Source organism: Bison bison, unplaced genomic scaffold, assembly GCF_000754665.1.
Source record: "Bison bison bison isolate TAMUID 2011002044 unplaced genomic scaffold, Bison_UMD1.0 scf7180017864473, whole genome shotgun sequence".
Lineage (NCBI taxonomy): Eukaryota > Metazoa > Chordata > Mammalia > Artiodactyla > Bovidae > Bison > Bison bison.
This window is the reverse complement of record NW_011495034.1, coordinates 19,105,262-19,130,823: the sequence shown is the minus strand read 5'-3', so window position 1 is coordinate 19,130,823 and position 25,562 is coordinate 19,105,262. Positions and strand designations below refer to the sequence as shown.

At 42.5% G+C, this 25,562-nt stretch overlaps 1 protein-coding gene across 1 annotated transcript in view; it reads left to right on the top strand.

Annotated features, from left to right (window-relative positions):
- Positions 1-25,562, top strand: part of BBS2 (Bardet-Biedl syndrome 2) — a 26,041-nt gene extending 479 nt beyond the window's left edge. The window contains exons 2-17 of the mRNA XM_010861973.1: positions 6,464-6,691; positions 8,131-8,256; positions 8,523-8,585; positions 9,400-9,477; positions 12,514-12,618; positions 12,702-12,788; positions 15,929-16,064; positions 16,312-16,451; positions 17,679-17,823; positions 17,915-18,086; positions 18,742-18,871; positions 20,690-20,821; positions 21,294-21,431; positions 22,276-22,388; positions 23,853-24,001; positions 25,091-25,562. Coding sequence (XP_010860275.1) covers positions 6,464-6,691; positions 8,131-8,256; positions 8,523-8,585; positions 9,400-9,477; positions 12,514-12,618; positions 12,702-12,788; positions 15,929-16,064; positions 16,312-16,451; positions 17,679-17,823; positions 17,915-18,086; positions 18,742-18,871; positions 20,690-20,821; positions 21,294-21,431; positions 22,276-22,388; positions 23,853-24,001; positions 25,091-25,197 — 2,049 coding nt within the window. The 3' untranslated portion in view covers positions 25,198-25,562. The remainder of the gene's footprint in view (positions 1-6,463; positions 6,692-8,130; positions 8,257-8,522; positions 8,586-9,399; positions 9,478-12,513; positions 12,619-12,701; positions 12,789-15,928; positions 16,065-16,311; positions 16,452-17,678; positions 17,824-17,914; positions 18,087-18,741; positions 18,872-20,689; positions 20,822-21,293; positions 21,432-22,275; positions 22,389-23,852; positions 24,002-25,090) is intronic.

Sequence of the window (25,562 nt, the reverse complement as noted above, 5' to 3'; positions counted from 1 at the left end):
CTCAGTCGTGTCTGACATTGCCAGGACTCGGCCCCTGGAGTCCCCACGACTTCCGCGGGCCGAGTCCTGGCAATCCCGCCGCTCATTCTCAGACCCCGCCCCCAGCCAGGGTTGCCAGGCAACGGATAGGTAGTCTAGCCAGCTCTCCTTTCTGCACAGAAATCCTGAATAACAAAGCGGAACGGCCCTTCCGAGCAGTTAACTTGTCTTCAGGCTCTTAGACTCGGATGATGTTGGAGTCTCTTTACAGATAGGGAGCATAGGGGAAGAGAAGTTCCCTGCAGGGAAGGCCTTGATCAGCGTTAGTAGTAATGGAGGACGCCAGATTTAAGCCCAGAGCCTCAGTCCTTCTCTGGGAACGTCCTACCATCTCAGACTGCCTCTCAGAGCCAAACAACTCTACGGCAGGGGAAAAAAAAAATTATAGATACCTCTAACTTAAATGATTCAAATTGCTCTTTTGATCTTTATCCACGTACATTCATGTCTCTTCCTGTAATTTATTCACTAAGTACCTATTAGGGGCTTACTGTGTACCCGGTGCTGTGCAAAGTGTGGGCGTCTCGGAGATGATGTGGTCATTCAATATCTCACCAGACTGACTGAACACCTTCTTTGTACTACATCTTGGGGATTCAGAGATAAAGCTGGAGTCCGTATTCTCAGAAAGCTTCTGGTCCAGGACAACAGACAGGGCAGATCAGGGCGCTATGTGCTGCTGGAGGAATGCCCCCAAAACATGGAATACAGTGACGCCGAGCTTAATGACTGAACAGTTACAAAACCTTATTTCGTTAATTATCTCAGCGTCCTTGCTAAATTGCCAACTGCTGTAGCATAGCACAGGTGTGGTAGATCCTGGCTCTGGTACCTGCTGATTTCATGACCTTGGGCAAGGTGCTTAATAGTATCTACCACATAGAGTTGTTAAGAGGATTAAGTTACTATGTGTCATGCTCTTGGCATATAGGCAGTGGTCACTAATTGTTAGCTGTTATTTTCTTTTTATTACTCCCACTTTACTGATTAGAAATAATGGTTTAGAGAGGTTCAAAGCAATGTTTGAGGTTGCTCAACTGGAAAGCGCAGAAATGAGATTAGAGTGCCTGTTCTCTGACCCAGCATAGATTTAACAAGTTGACATTTATATAATGATTTATAGTTTTCAAGACACTTCCACCTCCAATATATGTTTTCTCATTTGCTCCGCCTTGCTGCTGCTGCTGCTAAGTCGCTTCAGTCGTGTCTGACTCTGTGCGACCCCACAGACTGCAGCCCACCAGGCTCTCCCATCCCTGGGATTCTCCAGGCAAGAACGCTGGAGTGGGTTGCCATTTCCTTCTCCAATGCATGAAAGTGAAAAGTGAAAGTGAAGTCTCTCAGTCATGTCCAGCCCTCAGCGACCCCATGGACTGCAGCCTTCCAGGCTTCTCCATCCATGGGATTTTCCAGGCAAGAGTACTGGAGTGGGGTGCCATTGCTCCGCCTTGGGATACATCAGTTAAAAAGTAGTGATTCTTTTCAATTAAGTTGTGTAATGGAGGAAAGCACTTAGCACAGAGCCTGGCACGTAATAATGTTAGCTGTAATAATGTGAGGAGGCAGTGGCACTAGGGATAAAGAACCCGCTGCCCAGTGCAGGAGACACAGGAGACATGGGTTCGATTCCTGGGTCAGGAAGAGCCACTGGAGAGGAAGTAGGAACCCACTCCAGTATTCTTGCCTGGGAAATCCCATGGACAGAGGAGCCTGGCCGGCTATGGTGCATGGGGCTGCGAAGAGTTGGACACGACTGAGCAATTAACACTTCTGTCCACTCCCTTGGAGGTTACATTTGAGAGAAGGAGCCAGACAGTTAACAGATACACACAGTCTGCAGAGGGGTAGTGGCTGTTTTAGACAGGGTGATCAAGTAGGCTTCTGATAGGATAACTGTGGATCAGAGGTTTGAAGGAAATGAAACAAGCCCCTGCAGATAGGTAGAGTTAAGTATATCAGCAAGTACACACGGGCTTTGAGGTAGAGGGTATACTTGGTGTGTTCCAGAAACACAGGACGGCTTCTGGGACTGGAATGGATTGAGGGAGGCGGTGAGGTGGCCAGTAATAGCTGGATCATTTAGGGCCTCATAGGCCACAGCAGAGACCTTGGTTTTTGATAAAGTGGGTGACTGGGATTTGGTTTGTTTTAGATGAAGGATTACTGGGTGGTACTGCAACAGAGATGCAGGGAGTGGAAGCAGGTTTCTCTGGAAACCCTTTCATTAGAATGTGACCTAGAGAGGGAGCCAGGGACACCTTATTCTAGGTCTGTTTCTGAAGACAGGGGAAAAAGGGACAGATGGAAGTTCCTATGTTCTCTCTAATCACATACTTTATATTCAGAACTTCAAAAACAGATCTGAGAAGTTCTGACCTGATCTTTAAACTTAAAAAAAAAATTGGCACCATTTTATGATCCAAACAACACACAAAAATATAATTTCCTTTAAAAACAAAAATGTCTCCAGTAAGGCTGAAGCCCTCCTTGACTGTGGGGGCCCGTGTCTTCAGAAACAGGATTTTGTAATTTTCTGTGGGACTCTGTTGTGAAGGTGGGGCTGACTTATTGGGATCTGGTCTCTGCATCTGAGCAAGGATATTTTGAAAAGGGGTTTCTCGCAGGATGAACATTAGTTCATCTGGGGCCATGTTTCCTCTCACCATGGAATACATACTGCAGCAGCACCCCCTCAGCTAGAACAAACGTGTGAACTATAGCCAGTTCTTTGGCTTGAAAGCACTGTGTGTGTGTGTGTGTGTGTGTGTGTGTGTGTGTGTGCGCGCGCGCGCGCACGCGCGCGTGCCTGTGTGCTCAGTCGTGTCTGACTTTTAGTGACCCCATAGACTGTAGCCCATCAGGCTTGTCTGTCCATGGAATTTTCTAGGCAAGAATACTGGAGTGGGTTGGCATTTTCTCCTCCAGGGGATCTTCCCGACCTAGGGATTGAACTCTAGTCTCTAGGGTCTCTTGTATTGGCAGGCATATTCTTTACCCCTGAGCCACCAGGGAAGCCCTGAATAAAGGCACTGGGAGTGACTGAGCCTGTGGGCCAGATGAGTCTCCTGGGCACTGATTTCTGTGTGTGGAAAACAGCAGGAGGGGCCTAGGGAGGAACCAGACGCCTGGGACTCTGGCTGCTGCTGCTGCTAAGTCGCATCAATCGTGTCCGATTCTGTGTGACCCCATAGACGGCAGCCCACCAGGCTCCCCCGTCCCTGGGATTCTCCAGGCAAGAACACTGGAGTGGGTTGCCATTTCCTTCTCCAGTGCATGTAAGTGAAAAGTGAGAGTGAAGTCGCTCAGTTGTGTCTGACTCTCAGCGACCCCATGGACTGCAGCCTTCCAGGCTTCTCCATCCATGGGATTTTCCAGGCAAGAGTACTGGAGTGGGGTGCCATCACCTTCTCCAGGACTCTGGCAATAAACCTCAAACTCCTTTCATCCCAATAACAATGAACGTGAAGTCCACAGGTTATTTTTCTTGCTGTTCTTTCTCAGCCTAATTACTAGAAGACTCTGTAAGAATTCTTTTGTTCAGAACTATTATAAAAGGAAGGAAGATATGGCTGGAGATGACTGGAGCCTGACACCGGGCTTGTGTCTCACTCCTGTCGCTTATTGGTGGTGAGACCTTGAGAAAGGAAAGGCCGTAACCCCTCTGATCTCTTCTGTATATCCGGAGGACCAAATGCAGTAACGTTTATAAAAGCATGTTGTAAAGTATTACACAAATGAGAATGTGAACACGATATTCAGTAGCTATACACCTTTTCTGTAGGTTTCTCATCAATCTTTTTTTTTTAATTTATTTTTAATCGGAGGATAATTGCTTTCCAAGGTTGTGTTTGTTTCTGCCATACGACAACGTGAATCAGCCATATGCATACATATATCCCCTCCCTCTTGAACCTCCCGTCCGCTCTCCACCTCACCCATCCCACCCCTCTAGGTTGTCACAGAGCCCCGGGTTCAGCTTGCTGTGTTACACAGCGACTTCCCCACGGCTGTCTGTTTTACATATGGTAATGTCCATGTTTCAGTGCTACTCTCTCAATTCATCCCACCACCTCCTTCCCCCACTGTGTTCTCTGTGTCTGCGTCTCTATTCCTGCCCTGCAAATAGGTCCATCAGTTCCATTTTTCTAGTTTCCATACGTATGTGTTAATATATGATATATGTTTTTCTCTTTCTGACTTATTTCACCCTGTATGACAGACTGTAGGTTCATCCACCTCAGTTCAACTGACTTAAAATTCGTTCCTTTTTTACGGCTGAGTAGTATTCCATTAGGAAATGGCAACCCACTCCAGTGTTCTTGCCTGGAGAATCCCAGGGACGGGGGAGCCTGGTGGGCTGCCATCTCTGGGGTCGCACAGAGTCGGATGCGACTTAGCAGCAGCAGTATTCCATTGTATATATGCACCACAACTTCTCTATCCAGTCATCTGTCAGTGGACATCTAAGTCTAATAAGTCTTGTAAAAATTATCTTTTGTTGAACAGGTTACCTTGTTTAGATAATAATTTAAAATTAATCCTGCTTGGGTGTAAAACCGAGTCCCCTAAAACTGAGTTCCTCTACTGAGTTTATGATTAACTTCTCTATCCAGAACTCTTATTTCCTTTCTATTCCACACCCTCAGGCTTGAGGAGTATCAGAGGAAAGGGGAGACTGTAACCAAGCTGGGCCCTGGTGGCCTTCCTGGGACAGCCCCCTCCCAACCAGCCTTGTCCTCTACTTCTTGTTTGTTGAAAAGCTTTAGTCTCCCAGGCCTCCCTTGAGTCTCAGAAGGCTGGCTCAAGTGTTAATGTTTAGGAATGTGAAGGTGTAGAAACAAGCTTTTGAGCTGGGAAACTGGCAACAGTTTGGATGATAGAATTACCAAACTCCCAGTTCCCTGAAATCTGTGAAGGTCTGACATACATTGCTAAGTTTTTACAGGAGGCAGATCCCTACCAGTTGAAAACTGCTGATCATAAGCATATAGACCCCAGACTGGGTTGAAACCAGAAGACAGGTGAGGCTTAAAACCTCCCCTTGATGCCAACCAGTCCAAGAGTTGTGTGCAAGCTGCTCACATGCCCTGCGGCCCCCTCCTGACCACACTGCCTTTAAAATTTTTCTCTCCTATCTGGCAACTTGAAGATGGTCTTAGGATGTTAGTCCACCTTCTTCCCAGGTTGCTGGCCTCTTGAATAAAGCAAAATTTCCTTTCCCACCAACACTTGTCTCTTGGGTATTAGCCTTTTGAGTGGCAAGCAACCAAACTGGCCTCGCTGGGTTACAGATTTACACCAAAGGGTTGAAATACTCATTTAAAATTAGAAAATTTTCTCAGAGCAACTAAGCCCATGAACCACAACTGTTGAGCCTGTGCTCTCGAGCCTGGGGGCCACAACTTCGGAAGCCCATGAACCATAGTGCCTGTGCTCCGAACAAGAGAAGCCACCACAAGGAGAAGCCTGCGCTCTGCTGCTAGAGAGCAGCCCCTGTTCACTGCAACTGGAGAAAAAGCCTGCTCACAGCAACAAAGACTCAGCACGGCCAAAAATAAATCAGTAAAATGAAATTAGCAAATTTCAGAACTAGATGGGGGCTTAAGGGATCTCATCCTCTTTTTTTTTTTTTTTTAATATTGTCACTTATAATGCTTTTTCCAGAAAATGAAGATTTCCCTAAGGAGATTTCTGTACTTTATATCTGTGGCCTAATGTCTAAGACCCGCCCCCACCCCAAACCCAGTTACCCCCTTTTAAGAATGCTTCTAGTTTAAACCTTTTACGTACGAAGCCCAGGGAAATTTAAAGATTTGTAGGGACACTCAGATGATTATATTTGTGATAGTTGAAACTGCTAGATTAATTAATTTTGAGTTAATTCTACTTGTATAGACTACGAAAGCCTTCAAGAAGCTTGCTTTGTGTGACTCTTAGGATTATAAGACAGATTTACTACCGATCAGTTTTAAGGGTTAGGAAGTGAATTTGTTAGGTGCTGGGATGAAAGATAATGAAGTGTTTATTACTCAGTTTTCTCTGATCTTTGTGTGTGTGTGCAATCTCATTGTAACTAATAGCAACTTCCTATAGGTTGACCAGGAAAGGGCTGGTTTGTAAGAGTACTTGAACGTCCTGCCGGTTGGTTGTATGTAGGCTGCCCTGGGAAATGACAACTAGATTTTGGCCATTATTTTGGTCTTTACAAGGCTGAGAGCCATTGGATTTCCACAGTTTGAAGTGATTGAAAGCCAACCATGCACAGAACTGTGTATGGGTGTTTTTAAGGTTGGTGGATGATTAAATCCTTTCTTGTTAACATTGGTAATCTGTTAACAACCTGAGCCTTTTAATAAAAATATATGTTAATTTTGCATTTTTTTTTTTAATGTTAAGGGGATGTAATTAACTCTTTTTCTTTTAGGTTTTTATTCACAACCCTCATTCACGGAGCCAGCATCTCGGTGCACCCAGGGTCCTCCAGAGCCCCCTGGAGTCTGATGTTTCACTTCTTAACATTAACCAGACAGTCAGCTGCCTGACTGCAGGAGTACTGAACCCTGAACTTGGCTATGATGCTCTTTTAGTGGGAACACAGACCAATCTGTTGGCTTATGATGTCTACAATAATTCAGATTTATTCTACAGAGAGGCAAGTATACCCCTTTATAACCATAAAACTCCCACTTCCCATTAATATCCACTGGTTTTTTTTTTTTTTTTTAACGCTTGAAAGAGATCAGACTTTTATTTGGGTTTATTATGTGGCTTTTGTAGTGTGGTTTAAAAAAAATGCACACTTATTTATTTGGTCATGGTTGGTAATCATTTGGTGACACTCCAGATTATCTTTTAGGAGGTATTATCTGTTGATAGCTTCCCTGGTGGCTCAGTGGTAAGGAACCCATCTGCCAATGCAGGAGGTGCGGGTTCGATCCCTGGGTCGGGAAGATCCCCTGGAGAAGGACATGGCAACCCACCCCAGTATTCTTGCCTGGGAAATCCCATGGACAGAGGATCCTGGCAGGTTATAGTCCATGGGGTTGTAAAAGAGTTGGAAACGACTTAGCGACTGAAAAACAACAGCGTTACCTGTTGATACTTTCATCTGTCAAGATTTGTCATTAAAAATTCAGCCAGTAGCCAGAAAGCCAGCAAACAGGTCTCCTGGTGGCTTTGCATTGAAGTTTAGTATAGTAGTTTCCAGGAGAAGCACTTACCATAGCCTGCCATCTACAGGCTGCTGCAACTTTAATACTCAGATAATCCGTATTTATTATATAAAAATAGAAGCAAAGTAAAAATAATCACCTATAATTTCTTCATAACACTTAACTCTTGATTGATTTATCCTGACTTTTTACTTAGTATTTGTGAGTGAATTCTTTGTTTACTAAGTGGGATTATGATATATACATGTAATCTTTTACTTTTTTTCTATAACAGATTGATTAAGATATAATTCACATACCATACAGTTCAGTTCACCTATTTAAAGCATACAGTCCAGCAGTTTTTAGTTTATTCAGAGAATTGTGTAACCTTCACCACAATCAGTTTTAGAACATTTTCATCAAATTGTGCTTATGTACTTTATTCAAGAAGTCTGAGACATGTGCTAGTTCAGAATGGTGGGTTTATAGGTACTTGTAGTTTTTGTACTTACAATTAAGAACGAGCAATAGTAGGAGAACTAATTAATCAGTATTACTAGATTTCCATCTAAAGTGGTTAAAATAGATTACAAAAGGTTGGGTGTTTTAAAGGCATAAGTCTGATTCTCTGAGAATTTGGCCTGTAGAACTCGCTGGTCCAAGAGAGCTGGGGTTTTAGAGTAGGTTATCATGGCAGGTTAGTGCGAGACCAAGGGCCTGAGTTTATCCTGAGTCAGTGCTCATCCTTGCATAAGCCACGTTAGCCACACACACTGTCCTCGATGGACAGCTCTGGCCCGCCTCTCAGGAGACCAGGTGGCCTCTCAGAAATGATGACAGAAGCCCGTGAGTTTTCAGATAAAAAGGATGTATGTCACCTCCATGTGCCTGTGCAGCATTGTGTTTGAGGGTTTGTCTTTTTTGTTTCTCTTCTTAGGTAGCAGATGGGGCCAATGCAATTGTGCTGGGGACGTTGGGAGACATTACCTCTCCTCTTGCAATTATTGGTGGAAATTGTGCTCTGCAGGGTTTCAATCATGAAGGAAATGATCTCTTTTGGACGGTATGAAGAACGAAATACTCTCTTTAGTACTCTTAAACATTTTTACTTTTTTAATGTTCTTTAGGTCTTGTTTGCTTGTTTGTTTGTTTAACCATTGACAGTAATGAATAATGGAAACAAAATAAAACAGTATTTATACGTTAAAAAAAGGATATGAGTAATGTGAATTTCGAATTCGTGGTTTATTTTGTCCTGTCTTTCATGTAGCTCCTGTTTGGATTAAGTGAAAAGAAATGGCACAGTAATGACTTGGGTTGTATTTTCAGGTGACTGGAGATAACGTTCACTCCTTGGCCTTGTGTGACTTTGATGGTGATGGGAAGAAAGAGGTATGTGGGGGAGGAGACCCTTCTCTGTGTGTACATCTCAGCTGAGTACATACATTTCCCCAGGACAGTGACCTTAGCATTGAGAGAAGTGTTAGCTTCTCATGATTGATTTTGCTGTTCTGTTGCCTGAATGATGAAGTAATTGGCTTCATTTGTCTTTCTCCTGTCTTTTGAACAATAATTCCCTTGGGTTTGTCAAATACAGAGATCAAGACCATATTTCAAAGACCCCTGATGGGGGAGAGGGCGGAATAGTTGTTGGGAGCACAGTCACATTCACAGTCTTAATACTTGATTCCAATGTTTTAAAATCATATTAGTACCTACTTCCCAGTTTTGGCCAACTTTTTCAGGAATCTGGACATTTTAGAGATTGGCTTTTAGCTTTTTAAATTACTCTAATGGGTTCTCTAGAAATTAACCTCTTGAGGAACCAGTGAAGTACTGTGTTGGACATTGACTTACCCTCCGATTGTCTGCAGATACTGGGCTCTGGCTTTTGAAGCAGGGCTTCCACCTGCAGGCACACAGACGCTGAGCCAGGGAGCATTTTCAGGAGCCTGGTGAAAGAACTTGTTCTGGTGGGAGGTGCCCACGTGGCAGGGTGTGTAGTCACCACTGTTTCTTCACTGACCAACTCGTGACCTTCTCATTGGAAGGAACCTTTCTGAGCATCCATCACCGAGAAGTTGGAATTCCTGGGTGGCTCTAGCAGCATGCAAAGTATCATGCAGTTTTTTGGTTTTATTTATGGGAATTTTGCTGTCTTCACTTACTGAACTAAATATGCCTGATTTTTTTGTTTCCCTTTCAGCTTCTTGTTGGATCTGAGGATTTTGATATCCGAGTTTTCAAAGAAGATGAGATTGTGGCAGAAATGTCAGAAACAGAGGTAAGCACCACCTCAGAATTATGATGACCTTGACAGATTAGCATAGTTAAATGTAGCGTAAAACGAGAGTGCTGAGTGTGGGGATTAAATAGAGCAGTATGTTACAGAGAAAGAAGCCTTTAAATACCCTTTATCGAGATACATTTTGACTCAGTGCTCTCTAATGATCCAGAGGGATGGGGAGGTGGGAGGGAGGCTCTAGAGGGAGGGCATATATGTATATATACAGCTCAGTCACATTGTTGTACAGCAGAGACTAATACAACATTATAAAGCAATTGTACTCCAATGAAAAAAATTAAAAAGATATGTTTTGAAAACACTGATGAGACAAAAATTATGGAGCACAAAAAGGTATTTCTTTTAGTGAGCTATTACATAATAATAACAATAATGGCAACCATTTATTGTGTACCTGATGTATGCCGGACACTGTGCTAAGTTATTTACATGAGCTACTCATTTAATCCAACAGCAGCCCAATTATGAAGGAATTAGTAGTTCTCGTTTTACAGATGAGGGAACATGTTACATTTCTTTGTTAAGTTACTCTCAAAAGGTCATGGCTAGTAAGTGGCATGGTCAAGTCCTCCTCCTGCTTCTCATCATGTGTATTAAATGGGATTGAATATTGAATGAACTGTATATGTGAGGGTTTTAGAGTTTTTCTCTTTATTCAAATTAAGTATTTCTTAGGCACATTTCTGTTGGTAGACTTAAAAACTAGATGTCAGAGAACTTGACTAGTTTCTTTGTGATTAGAATTACTCATGTAATTCAAACTGAAATGTTTCTGAAAGAGTTATCTTTTTTTAAAACAGTGTCTAAAGATTGTCCTTATCCCTTATAGTTTGGTATTCTTATGATATTTATTTGCTGCTGGTTTTCCAGGATTGGGCAAGATGGAAACCAAAAAGATAATTAGGATATTCTAAATTAAGGAAGGAGATGGAAATAAAGGAGCACTGGCTTGTGAACCCTGTAAATGGACAGAAAAGAAAAACAACAGAAGGAAGTCTTAGAGATCCAAATGGTGGTATTGAGCAGAATTGAATCAGCTGGTGTTTGGGAGGCTGTATCAGAAAAGATTGAGGGCAGCAGCCTGAGAGCTCACCTCGGGATGAGAACTCATCCTTGGTTTTCATTGCTTACAAAAGCTGTTTAGGAACATCAGGCTTCTGTTCCCCTGCCTGCAAAAGGGAGACCAAAAAGCAAAACATGCATATTGATATATAAAGTGCTATCAGTGATTTTGAAGGGTTTACCCTTACTATGGACTTCCCTCGTGGCTCACATGGTAAAGCGTCTGCCTATAATGTAGGAGACCCGGATTTGATCCCTGGGTCGGGAAGATCCACTGGAGAAGGAAATGGCAACCCACTCCAGTACCCTTGCCTAGAAAATCCCATGGACAGAGGAGTGTCGTAGGCTACAGTCCATGAGGTTGCAAAGAGTCGGACATGACTGAGCGACTTCACTTCTTCACTTTTACTATAGATTTTTACTTAATCTGACTCTACTTCTTATGTACTCACATTTTTTATGGTTGTAAGCTGATAGTTGTGGTAGAGGAAGATGAAGGGGAGAAGTGAGTGCCCAAAGCAGTGCATAGCTGAAGATGTGTGTCCATCTGGGGGTTTTGTGTACCTGTATGTGTCTCATGTCTGCTTTTTAGAGAGACGGTCCTTAGCTTTCATTAGATTGTTGAAGGGGATTGCCAGCTTGAGAATTGCCTGTGGGTGCTGGGTTCTGCATTACTGTTTGCCTTTCATTTAAATTCATAGTAAATCTTTTCTCATTTGGGGAATCACTGAGGTTTTGTTGGATTTCTGTTGATCGTCAATACTAGATGCAAGGGGAGTACATTCTGTGAAACACTTTTTTCCTAAATCCTAGACAAAGACAGGAGAACATGAAATAACGGCGAGAAATTTGACGTGCCTGTTGATCCTCTGATCCACAAAAGAAGAAACTAGTGACCTTATAAAGGACTAAGGGACCTAGGGAAACTGGGGCTAAATTTAGGAAAATGTGGACTTTATAAGATTGTTCATTTCAGGGCCGTTTTTTTGTCCTCTTGGTTTAGTTTTGCTCTGAGTTCACATGTGTTTTTGCACACCAGCAAAATTATGAACAGTACTGCCAAAAGAATGCCTTGAGCTAAATAATTCTGGAGTCCCACATGGCACTTTGTATTCAGAGTTAAGTGAAGTGGGTGGCTTTATAGAAAAGCTGTAGGTGTAGAAGAAATTACATAACTATTCTCTACTTTATACAGTTTATTTCTTATTATCTCTTACATTAGTCAGAATTAGAAAGTAGACCAGCAGGGTCATAGATATCTTTAAACTTTGGTTTTAACTTTTAAGGATAATTTTGTTCAGTATCTAAAACTGGAGATTTTGTAAATTTTAATTGTAAATTCTCTTAAGTGTGTTAAATCCTCTTAACAGTCCTGTTAATACTCCAGTATAATATATGCACTCTGTATATTGTTAGATATGTACAAATCCATGGTATTCTGGGGTTTTGCTTTTCAAAGGATTATGTTTTCTTCTAGCAAACAGTAAATTATACCTTGGAAAAGTATACTCTTAAAAGATATTTAATTGTGGATTTTATAAGTCCTTTTAAAATTTAGACTGTAAGATATTGTAAGTTAAGGAAATTGAAATAATCATGAAAATATTTTGAGCTAGTGTGTATCAATTTAACATCAATTTTACATATTCCAGATCTTGTGTATGTAGTCTATTTCCTCTTTAATTCCTCGATTTTATTATTAAAAAAAATAATTTGTTGAAATTTGCTACATATGCTTGATCTAAAAAAGTAAACTTTGTGAGTTTAATTCTCATGATCCAAATCTGAAATAGAGGACATGGATCATAGAGAAGAACACATTCCCCACTAATGGATTGGAAGTGTATTTAAACCTAATTTTAACACACTTGTAGCAAGGTATGCAGTTTTATAAAGTCACTTTGCACTAAATTGAGCCTTAATGAACTTTATCTTTTTCACTATTTTTTGCAGATCATCACCTCTCTTTGCCCCATGTATGGCAGTCGATTTGGTTATGCCCTTTCCAATGGCACCGTTGGAGTTTATGACAAAACAGCCCGATACTGGAGAATTAAAGTTCGTATGATACATTCTCTGATATTCAGGGATGTTATACTTATTGAGAGACTTCTATACTAATTATTGAAATTCCTTTTCAGTCCAAAAATCAAGCCATGAGTATTCATGCTTTTGACCTTAACTCTGATGGAGTGTGTGAACTGATAACTGGTTGGTCCAATGGGAAGGTAAGTTTAAATAGTAGTGTTCAAGTATAATTTAAAGTAATAACTATCTGAGATATATTGGCTGTATGACTCCGAACAATAACACGAGAATATGCACTTGAGTTCCTTGGCTGTACTTTCAAATTTAACTTCATAATCTTCCTAGATTTTTTTCTTCCTGCTCTGGTAATCAACACTGCAGAGTGAGTGAGTGTCCTTTCGGTTTATAAGCCCTATTTGAGGGAAGATCTCCAGGGAAGGTCTAAATCCCTTTCTTGAAGGGATGGGAATCAATTTAATCAAGTTGATCATAGGCATAGGCAAGTAAAAAAAAAAGGATTTTTAGTAAGCTAGTAGTGAACCGTGGAGAAGGAAATGGCAACCCACTCCAGTACTCTTGCCTGGAGAATTCCAGGGGCGGCGGAGCCTGGTGGGCTGCTGTCTATGGGGTCACACAGAGTTGGACACGACTGAAGCAACTTAGCAGCAGCAGCAGTGAATATGTAGCTCTTTTCTAGTAAATCTTCAAGTTTGACTAAAATCTTAGAATTAGTGGGAAGAGTTATGTTATCATTGTTTTCTAAGCTATAATTTCAAACTAGGAATTTTTTTTTTTTTTGCTTCTTTCCTTTTTTAACTTCAGATCAGAACTTTGTACAGTCTCTTGGCAAGTCAGGCTTGCCTTGTTAGAAACTGCGGAAGGAGCTGCCAGATCTCCATGGATACCGTTTGCCCTAGCTCTTTTGTCTGTCAGTGCTGATTGCCTGAAGGAGATCAGCTAGTTCTAGCTTTTCTTCTTTGATTTTTCTTCACTTTTGGCCAGTGTCTTGTAATCTTCCTTTGGTGTTGTGTGAAGAGCAGATTCTAAAAAACCGTTATGTTGATTCCTACTTCTCCACTTGGTTTTGTTTTTGGTATAGGTGTTAAAAATTACAAAGGAAGACTGTGTAGTTGCTTATTAAGAAACTTCATAAAAGGGGACCCTATTTTGGGGGAATATAAATTATTATGATTGATCCAAGAATTAGAAAACTACTTGACTTAAGTTATCAGAAGTAACCTTTAGATCTGACTCTAAACCTTGAAGTCTGTCTAGTTAAATGCTTTCAAAATTTTAAGAAATTTCTATTACATAATCATAATTTGTATGTTCTAAGCCATACAAAAGATAAGCAAACTATACAGTTCATGATATAAGTGGAACAGTTGGTATCTGCACTCAACAGAAACAACATTAAAAGGAATATAGATCCACCAGGTGAACGTAGGTGCAAAATTACTTAATTTAAATACAACTAGCCAACTAACTTTTTCTTTAGTAGGTCACTTGTTGAGTTGGAGGGTCATCTTTTCCATGGCAAAACTTTCATGTTGGATAAAGCAAAAGAATAGAAAATCCACAGAAATACAGATTTGTAGCCCTGTTTCTTAGTTAGCAAGTTAACCCTCTTATTTGCTAAATACTGCGGAAACACAGTGCTCAAGGTCATGGAGAAGTTAGAATGAAGCAAGTTCGGTTCAGTCTGAGTTCAAGGCTTCTGTTAATGTGTAAAGAACTCTGGTCAGTACAGGCCATTCATTGCTTTACTAGCTTTAGCATCCATAATTTTCAGGCTGGCCTGATGTTGTTATTAAGAGCATGGTATTCTCCAGCCAAGGGGTAGGAGCTGGTAGTAACTATGACCTAAATTAGTGTGTTTTTCACTGCAAAATTTTGCCCAGAACGCTGTTTATGAAAAGACAAAAATAGTGGTCACTGAGATGCTTGCTGTGTTATATTTTCTGCAGCTAGCCTTTTATCATGGAGAAGGCAATGGCAACCCACTCCAGCACTCTTGCCTGGAAAATCCCATGGACGGAGGAGCCTGGTAGGCTGCAGTCTATGGGGTTGCACAGAGTCGGACACGACTGAAGCAACTTAGCAGCAGCAGCAGCAGCAGCCTTTTATCAATAATGCATGTGTTCTTGCTTAGAACAAAAGCTCATTTTAGGTGGTTATCCTTCCCTGTTGTTTTGCGATGCATCGTTTCTGAAGGGTCAGTGATTTATTTATCTGCCTCCTTTGGGAAGAGGAGATGTGGATGATTGTAGGGCTCTCTGCAGTATCTCAGTACTTCACGTGGCAAAGGGACCTTAAACAGGGCTATTCCAGAAGCGTGGATGGGGGGAGACTGGGCTTGCTTGGCATTTTTCAAACTTTAGATATAACTGGGGACTTCCCTGGTGGAACAGTGAGTAAAACTCCACACTCCCAATGCAGGGGGCCCAGGTTTGATCCCTGGTCAGGGAACTAGATCCCATGCTGCAGATAAGAGTTTGATGCCACAGCTAAGACACAGTGCAGCCAAATAAATAAAAATTTTAGGTGTAATGTATTTTATATATTTATATATAATAAAGATGAAATTTGTGTATAGAGCTAATATGTCTTGTATACCTCTATGTGCCAGTCCCTGTTCAACCTGCTTAACACATGTTAACCATTTTCGACCTTGTTACAACCCTGACGTGTAGATAGTTACTTTCCTCATGTTCTTATTGTTGATCTCCAGATGAGGAAGCCAAGTCCAGAATGGTTAAAGAGGTTTGCCCAAGATCCCACAGGTAGTGAGTGGCAAAGCTGGAATTCGAACCTGGGAAGTTTGCACTTTCACAGTTGTGTTATATATTTTCTAAAAGTACTGTCTCCCAGCCAACCCCCTTCTCCAAATGAAATACTAGGCCAGTATGTAAAACAGCTTTTAAGAAAAAACAGAGCTGAGTGAGGTCCCTTGGTCCCCTGGTTATAGGTATGTATTGAGGAGCCGCAGGGGGGTGCCCCTTGGAGTACTCATTAAAAATAATTTTTTTTTTTTAAATTTGGCTGCCTCGGGTCTTAGTTGCAGCTTGAGGAATCCTTCGCTGCCGTGTGCAGGCTCTCTAGTTGTGGCGAGAGGGCTTGGTTACCCCGTGTCATGTAAAATCTTAGTCCCCCCACCAGGGATCAAACTCTCATCCCCTGCTTTGGAAGGTGGATTCCTAACCACTAGACCACCAGGGAAGTCCCCTCCTTGGAGCCCTCTTAAAAACTTCTAGACTAAAGCTGATTGAACTTGAAAATTTTGTGTCATTTTTAAGAACCTGTAGCAGAAGCTATTTTCAAGTTCTTGTTCTATTTTTAGGTCGATGCTCGAAGTGACCGGACTGGGGAGGTCATCTTTAAGGACAACTTTTCATCTGCGATTGCTGGTGTGGTGGAGGGAGATTACCGGATGGAGGGCTGTCAACAGTTAATCTGCTGCTCGGTGGATGGAGAAAGTAAATCGGGACAGGAGAGATCTTTGAGAAGTCAGATTTCTCAGTCTGATTGGGTCAGATTCCCGGGAGATTCACCATAAAGTGTTTGTGTATCAAACCCTTTCGTCCTAATAAATTCACCTGAGTTGGGGAAATGAGAACTTAGGTTTTAAGACTAGGTCATTGATGACTTAAAAGTAAGACCTGGCTATACCTGGGCCCTCCCTCAGTCCTATGGTGTTTTGTTTTTTTTTTCCCCTCCTGTCAGTCCGAGGCTACCTGCCGGGCACGGCTGAGATGAGAGGCAACCTCATGGACATCAGCGTAGAGCAGGACCTGATCCGAGAGCTGAGTCAGAAAAAACAGAACCTGTTGCTGGAGCTCCGCAACTATGAGGAAAACGCCAAGGTTGGACCCGATGGGATGGGCACGCGGGAGGCTGAGAGTGACCAGGAGGATGGGCAGTTGGGAAAGGAGGGTCTCTGCATCTGGCGGGGCGTGGGCTCCCCCTTCCCGCTGGTGGGCGGGCAGATGGCCCGGCCTTTCTGCCAGTGTCAGAATGAAGAGGGCACGTATCCTTTAACCCAGAAATCCCTCTGCCGGGGAGCTCAGCCAGAGAGAGATTTGCACGACTGTTCAAACGCACTGCAGCACTGTTTGTAGCAGGGAACAGGTGGGAGCGATGGTGACTTTCAGCCAGTCATAGGGAGGGTGCTGCTAAGTCACTTCAGTCGTGTCCGACTCTGTGCGACCCCATAGACGGCAGCCCACTAGGTGCTGGGGAATATTAAGCAGCTCAGAAGAATGAAGTATATACACGTGGACTAATGTGGAAGGATGTCTGATATTATTGAGTGAAGGGAAGCAAGAATAGTGTGTTTAGAGTATCTTTTTCAAGCACAAATAACATAAACATGGACACCTGCAGAGACTCTGGGTCTGCTGTTGTGTGTGTGTGTGTGTGTACGTGTGTACATGTACTTATCCGACTAGCTGGAGGGTGAGCTGGGGAGTAGGATTTTAATTTGTCCCATCATGTATAACTGTTTGAATTTGCTACAGTAAGTGAGTTTCTTTAGTCATTTAAAACAGAACAATACAGAACAATGTAAAAGGTGGGTGGCTTCCCTGGTGGCTCAGTGGTAAGGACTCCGCCTGCCTATGCAGGAGACATGGGTTTGATCCCTCATCGGGAAGATCTTAGTGCCTCGGGGCACTTAAGCCCAAGCCCGTGCGCCACAACTACTGAGTCAGTGCTGTAGAGCCCGGGAGCTGCAAGTACTGAACCCGAGCGCCCTAGAGCCCGCGCCCTGCAACGAGAGAAGCCACTGCAGTGAGAAGCCCACACAGCAACGAAGACCCAGCATAGCCAGTAAATAATTTTTTTAGAATGTAAAAGGTGTGCTGGGGGGCAGTGGTCCCTAACCACAGGAAGGGATGAGGGTCTTTTCCTTTGGGAAAAGGCCAGGTTAGAGCGAGAGCACTAATGAGGTGACTTCTCTGACCTTTAAAGACTCAGATAAATATAAGATACAGGGGATGTGTCTTCTGAAGCCAAATAGCTGTATTTAAAATTGACATGAGTTCGCTGTTCCAGGGACTAAGTTGGAAGTGGGGGGGTTGCGTGTTTTGCAGGCTGAGCTGAGCAGTCCACTGAACGAGGCTGATGGGCATCGGGGCGTGATCCCGGCCAACACCAAGCTCCACACCGCCCTCTCCGTCAGCCTGGGGAGCGAGGCGCAGGCCGCCCATGCCGAGCTGTGCATTTCCACCTCTAATGGTAAGGTGTTACTGACACACGGCTGGTGCTCGTTGGCACCCGTGTCGTCTGGGAGCAGCTCTTGGACTGCTGCCTTCTCTCTTCCCTGCAGACACCATCATCCGAGCAGTGTTGATTTTTGCAGAGGGCGTTTTTGCGGGTGAAAGCCACGTGGTGCACCCCAGTGTCCACCACCTCTCCAGCTCCGTCCGCATCCCCATCACACCTCCCAAGGACATCCCCGTGGACCTGCACTTGAAAACCTTCGTGGGCTACAGGAGCAGGTGACCCTTTGCACGTCGCAGGTCATGTCCCGGCAACACTGAGAGGACAGTAGAATGTATAGATTTCCCCTCTTGCCATGGATTCTCTGGGGCCAGAGAAGCCACTTAATGGCTCTTTCTACCCAGGCAAGGTTTCCCATGACTTCTTATTTCTCTAATTTGAAATCTCCAAAAAATAAATGTAAGTTTGAAATGATTATTTCTGGCTTTAGTCAGATGATTTCATATTCACAGCAGTTCCAAAAGTATACTTAATGGATAGTTTTGGCCACCAAGACTACAGGGGTTTAGATTCTGCTACATGACAGCGGTATGTAACCTCAGCCAGTGAAGAAAAGCACTAGATTTGTGGAAGATTGAAACCTTTTCACATTCCTTTTTGGGTGTTGTAAACCCTGGGTGCGTGCATATGTATACACAGACTCACGCCTCTAAATCCCAAAACCCATTACTGTGGGACTTGAACCCTCAATTTTTTCTTTTTCTTTTTTTTTGAGGCAGAGGTGGGGGGAAGAGAGTAGACAGTTTCTTTAGTGAAACCCTTAAGTAACAGCTTGATGACTCAGTAGTGACCTTATGTTTATCTGGGGGGCCTTTCCCTTTGAAATAACAGTCAACACAAACAGTTCTCTTCTATTCCGTTGGTTGGCCATAGCACCCAGTTTCACGTGTTTGAGCTGACAAGACAGCTACCCCGATTCTCCATGTATGCGCTCACCAGCCCGGACCCTGCCAGTGAGCCCCTCAGTTACGTCAACTTTATCATCGCAGAACGGGCCCAGAGGGTGAGTGTGTCTGGCTTTTCTCTTTGCAACCCTTTTGCACTTTAGAATCTTTGACATTATTTCACAGAAAAGGGGAAATTACATGAGTGTGTTATTTGGTAGCAGTAAATATGACATGAAGGAGTTAGGTTGGAGTTGAATAGTTTACAACAAGTACCAAAAATGTTGCTAAAATAACTTCTCCCATTTTGAAAAAATTATTCAAAAATATTTATCTTGGCTAATCAATTCAGAAATAATTTATTTTGAATCATTAATTCAAAGTTACTTATCTAAGCAATCCTTAGTCACAGGTGAATTCCTCTCAGTTTGTAACTCCTATTTTTTTGGTTAGTCCCCGGAGAAGGCAATGGCACCCCACTCCAGTACTCTTGCCTGGAAAATCCCATGGACAGAGGAGCCTGGTGGGCTGCAGTCCATGGGGTCGCTAAGAGTTGGACACGACTGAGCGACTTCACTTTCACTTTTCACTTTCATGAATTGGAGAAGGAAATGGCAACCCACTCCAGTGTTCTTGCCTGGAGAATCCCAGGGATGGAGGAGCCTGGTGGGCTGCCGTCTACGGGGTCGCACAGAGTCAGACATGACTGAAGCGACTTAGCAGCAGAAGCAGCAGCAGTGGGATTGTCTAGATCTAGTGTTTTAAGAGGAGCCTGCATCAGAATGGAAAGAGAGTGGCCCTTGGAAATGGGAGTATTGTGGGGGTTCAAATGCTACCTTAACTAAGTAAATTCTTAGGGGTCTTGCGCAATTCCCCTCATTGAGGATAGTATTACCTCACAGGGGGCCCCTGAGGATTACATAATTGGTATAATAGCACTTTGTAAAGTTTGCTAAGTCACTTCAGTTGTGTCCGACTCTGTGCGACCCCATAGACGGCAGCCCACCAGGCTCCCCCGTCCCTGGGATTCTCCAGGCAAGAACACTGGAGTGGGTTGCCATTTCCTTCTCCAATGCGTGAAAGTGAAGTCGCTCAGTTGTGTCCGACCCTCAGCGACCCCATGGACTGCAGCCTTCCAGGTTCCTCCGTCCATGGGATTTTCCAGGCAGGAGTACTAAGGACTAATAATACCTGTGGATTTTAACCTTGACTGGACTTTAGAATTCTCAGTGAGGCTTTTTAATCTTGGAAATTCTCAGGCCCCTTAGTGGTCTGTGAAACTTGAAACTCTACAGGTGGCCCCTTCCAAAATGCCTCACAAGTGGATCTTATGTAGAACCTGTGTTATAAACCACTGTAAAGTATTACTATTATTTATATTGATTTATTCTTTACTTATAGTGTTGATGTTATCTCTGTGTGCGTGCAAAGTTCATTTAAATGTTTTAAAGGATGGAGTGGAATGATTTTAAGCAGGCTATAGCCACAGAAGAGCTCTCGTTTAAACAGAATTAGCATCTTACTTGAATCGTGTCTACATTGCATATAAGGTTATGTCTAAGTAGGGGACTTCTCTGGCGATCCAGCGGTTAAGACTCTCTGCTTCACTACAGGGGCTCGGGTTCAATCTGTGGTTGAGGAACTAAGATCCTCAATGCCACACAGTGCAGCCAAAAAGTAAAACTAAATAAATAAATAAAAAAATTTAAAAATACATGTCTGAGTATAAAATGCATGCTATGGGACCAGATATAATTGTGCATGTTATTTATTACATGTAATACAAAAAAAAGGAGTGTGAGTAGTGTTTTCTTGGTGGGGAAAGAATTGTAATTATTGTTGTTTTTTTAAACCAAGCAGTAAAACTAGAAAGAAGGGTAACTCTTAATGACCATACTTAAAAAATGGAAATTCATTTCACACTCTTCATCTTTAAGGTTGTTATGTGGCTCAACCAGAACTTTCTGTTACCAGAGGATACTAACATTCAGAACGCTCCATTTCAAGTGTGTTTCACATCCCTACGGAACGGTGGCCAGCTATATATAAAGATAAAACTTAGTGGAGAGGTAATTTTTTACTGTCATGGACACAGATTTCTCACGTAAATGTTTATAACACTCAGTGTTAAGCGAGGCGAGTGACACCAATCTCAAGGTCGTAAAACCACGTGTCTCAACCTAGACTGTTGGTGTTATCACCCCTGACAGGCGTATAATGTAGATGAGTGGGTTTTCTACCTCTCTCCCCCACTTCCCTTCACCTGTTTGTCACCTAGTTTGGGGTGGTTTAGGAATACAGAGGAGAACAAAAGGTTTTCATTGTTTGAATGATTTTGTTGTTCCATTTATAAGGCAAAAGGATTGATTCTTTTTTTTTGGCCTGTTGCTGGAAATAACGTTATTTTCTTGAGGGCTGGACCTTATTTTTATTTATCATTGCATATAAATTTATGTTCCAATAAATGTGTTGAATATGGGGAAGTTCAGGTACTGTTCCAGCTGCCTGAGGGTGCTAACTTGTCTTTTTTCCCGTGGATAGATCACTGTAAATACTGATGATATCGATTTGGCTGGTGATATCATCCAGTCGATGGCATCGTTTTTCGCTATTGAAGACCTTCAGGTCGAAGCCGATTTCCCTGTCTACTTTGAAGAATTACGAAAGGTGCTAGTTAAGGTGAGGGCACCTGGTGGATGAATTTGTGAGAACACAGTGTTCTAATAATGTTTGCAATATTTCTGTTAAATTAATGAAACTACAAATGTACACATATTACATGATAGTCATATCTTAAAGAACTTTGGAAAATTCTTAAACTAAAAATTGAGCTAGTATTCGAGAATTCATGAGTTAAAGGATTTCTTTTATAAAAGTGAGTGGTTAGCTTGAGCACCTGCTTTCTGTGTTGGTTTGGAAGGATACTTGAAAAATATATATGTTAACATTTTCCTTTGCCAGCCTTTCATCTTATCTGTTGTATATACTTTGCACTCTGTCTTAGTGCTTTCCCAGGTGGCTCAGTGGTAAAGAATCTGCCTGTCAATACAGGAGACACGAATTTGATTCCTGGGTCAGAGAGATCCCCTGGAGAAGGAAATGGCAACCCACTCCAGTATTCTTGCCTGAAAACCTCATGGACAGAAGAGCCTGGCAGGCTACAGGCCATGGGGTCGCAGAGAGTCAGATGTGACTTATCGACCAAGCAACAACAGAGAACCCAAAACCAAAAGTAAGGCTTGTGATGGGTCCCCACTAATAACATCCCCATCCCGACCTCTAAAATGTTAGTGTACGTGTGGCTTGGGCTCACAATGCTAAGATGTGGAAGAGCTTGACACAGAATGTCATTCTGAGTATTTCACTGAAGAGGAGGTGAAACAACAGAGGATAGTTAAGATAGAACAAGTGAATGGCAGAAAAAACAGGGCCTCGGTACAAAGAAGACAGTTCCTTCTCAATTTATTTAGTTTTCAGGAAGTTGGTGAGGCCTTTTAAATTCCTGGGTGTTCATGGTTTCCAGGTGGATGAATACCACTCAGTGCATCAAAAGCTCAGTGCTGACATGGCTGATAACTCTAACCTGATCCGTAGTTTGCTGGTCCGAGCTGAAGATGCCCGTCTGATGAGGGACATGTGAGTATGTACCATGGCCAGGACAGGTGCTTTTTCTTGCCACCTGTATCTCTAGGGCTCCCCATTTTATTCTCTCTCTGGCTTTTTTTTTTAATGGCAAAGAGATGTTGCTGGCCTTAGGCATTTGACTGTGCTTCCCTGGTGGCAGTTAGGCTTCCCTGGTGGCTCAGACGGTAAAGAATCTGCCTGCAGTGCGAGAGACCCAGATTCAATTCCTGGGTCGGGAAGGTCCCCTGGAGAAGGGAATGGCTACCCCCTCCAATATTCTTGCCTAGATAATTCCTGGATATCTTCCTGCCAGAGGAACCTGGGAGGCTGCAGTTACGGGGTCGCAGAGTCGGACATGACTGAGCAACAACAAAAAAAAAACTAGAGGGAAGTGACCAACCCCTAAAATTCCTTTTTTCTTGATTTATATTTCATTTAGAAACTGTCAGATATACACGGTTTTTATTTTTTAAAGCCAAGTTGGTTGACATGTAATTTATAATATACACGTAGAAAATGTGCCCTTTTAGGTTTACACTTCAGTAAATTTGGGGAAATTTGTACAATTATGTTGCTACTACCGAAATCAAGTACTTCTCCTAACCTCCAGTCCGTGGCAGCCAATGATCGAGTTTCTCTTCCTATAGTTTTATCTTTACCAAACTGTCACATAAATGGAATCAGACAATGTAAATGGAATCCATATAAGTGGAATCAACCTTTTGAGTCTGGCTTCTTTCAGGTTCCATAATGCCATTAAGGTTCATTCACGTTGTAAGTTACCAGTAGTTCATTCCATTTTATTGCTGAATATTCTATTGTATTGATATCCATACTTGGTAAATATCCCACCGATTAATTGAGATTTCGGTTGTTTCCAGACTTTGGTGATTGAGAATAAAGCTGCTATAAATATTTGCATACAGGTTTTTTGCAGACACGTTTCCATTCTTTTGGGTGAAATGTGTCATAATGTGATTGCTGGGTTGTATAGTAAGTGTATATTTAGCTTGATAAGAAACTGTCAGTATTAGTCTGAAGCTTGGAATATAGCCTGTCACCTTGCTGACTTTTCCCCACCCCTTGTATCATGGGCATGATAATTCTTGGTTCCTAAATTCAAACCATGGTTTAATAACCAAGGAAGGCCACTTGTCTTCCATTTATTTGGAAGAAACAGAATAGTTCATAGAATATTCTCAGTATTTTCAAAGCAGACTTTAGCAGTTACCCTGTTTTAATGACAGTACAGCTAAAAATCTGGTTTGATCTTTTATTAAATGTGTCTGCTACTGCTGCTGCTAAGTCACTTCAGTCATGTCCGACTCTGAGCGACCCCATAGACGGCAGCCCACCAGGCTCCTCTGTCCATGGGATTTTCCAGGCAAGAGTACTGTCTAAGAAGTTTGCAAATCTTTTCATTTAAGCCTGCCATACTGAGGTGCAGTGATATTAACCTTCTATTGATGTACACAGGAAAACGATGAAGAATCGCTATATGGAACTCTATGACCTTAATAAAGACTTGCTCAATGGATATAAAATTCGCTGTAACAATCACACAGAACTGTTGGGAAGCCTCAAAGCGGTAAATCAAGCCATTCAAAGAGCAGGTCATCTGCGTGGTAAGTCTGTTTTTGTAGCACTGCATTTCGTCTTCATTTCGGGGTGAGAACCATTAAAGATGGTGTAGCTTCAGGAATTCCTATCAGGGCTTGTATCTATAAAGACACCTTTCACATTCGAGTTGGTACCACTCACTTGAGTTTAGCCAGCTTACGGCTTTAGTTGTTTGCCAACTTCAGACGGTAAAAACTATAAGATCCTTTTTTTTTTTAAAGATTTGTTTATTTTTGGCTATGTAGGGTCTTCATTGCTGTGCTTGGGCCTTCTTCAGTTGTGGCTAGCAGAAACCAGCACTGGTCCTAGGCGCTAGGACTTCAGTAGTTGGAGCGCACGGGCTCTAGAGCACAGGCTCACTCAGTAGTTGTGGTACACAGGCTTAGTTGTCCCAAGGCATGTAGGATCTTCCCGAACTTGCTGCATCCTCAGAAGAAAAACTGAGTGACATATTCCCAAGAGGAAAGCCTTAAGTACTCCTATTGGAATCTGCTGTTTGGGTCAGTGCTTTGACTTCCTTTTAGAAATAATCTTTGCTAAGTGGATATAAGCTTTGATCCTTTTCTGTAAAACTGACTCTTAAGTTTCTAGGTTTAAAATGGTCTCTAGGCTTGGTTTGTGATTGAAGTTCCATATGAGAATATCTTTTTTAGGGAATGGTAAGATAAGATAAATTTGTACTATCTAGGACTTCCCTGGTGGTCCAGTGGTTGAGCGTCTGCCTGCCGGTGTGGGGTACATGGGTTCTATCCCTGGTCAGGGAAGATTCCACCAGCCGTGGAACAGCTAAGCCCGTGTACCACAACTAATGAGCCCAAGCACCCTAGAGCCTGTGCTCTGCAGCATCAGAAGCCACTGCAATGAGAAACCCATGCACTGCAACTGGAGAGCAGCCCCACTCCTCACAACTCGAAAAGCCAGAGTGCAGCAACAAAGACCCAGTGTAGCCAAAAATAATTAAAAAAATTTTTTTTAATTTGTATTATCTCTAACTCTTCTCTACCCTAGTTTTGTTTTTAAAGATGGCTTCTGATTTATAATTTCGCTTTAATCATCTTTTGGCTCATGTGGATATGGTGTTTCTTCTCTGACAGTTGGAAAACCAAAGAACCAGGTGATCACTGCTTGTCGGGACGCGATTCGAAGCAACAACATCAACATGCTGTTCCGAATCATGCGGGTGGGGACAGCTTCTTCTTAGGAGGGGAGAGACAGGAAACCAGGTTCCTAGAAGAGGTTTCTGTAAACTTCGAGGCTGATTTGCTTTGGATCACATCCTGGTGAACCCAGGGTGCTGAGAGCAAAATCAACCTTGGTGAGTTGTACCAATGAAAAGACAAAGCATTGCCTCTTAGAAGTGTATTCACTTTCTATTTTTTTAAAATCAGTTGTACTGTTGCTGAGTAATACTGGTTTGTATGGAGGGAAATGAACACTTTTGAAACATTAGGGCTTCAAAGTCCAGTTTTTCTGTATGTATGTATGTCAGTGTATAGATACATCTTTTCTTGAAATCGTAATTAAAAATTATCATCTGCTTTTCCATTAAAACATAAAGGGGTTGCA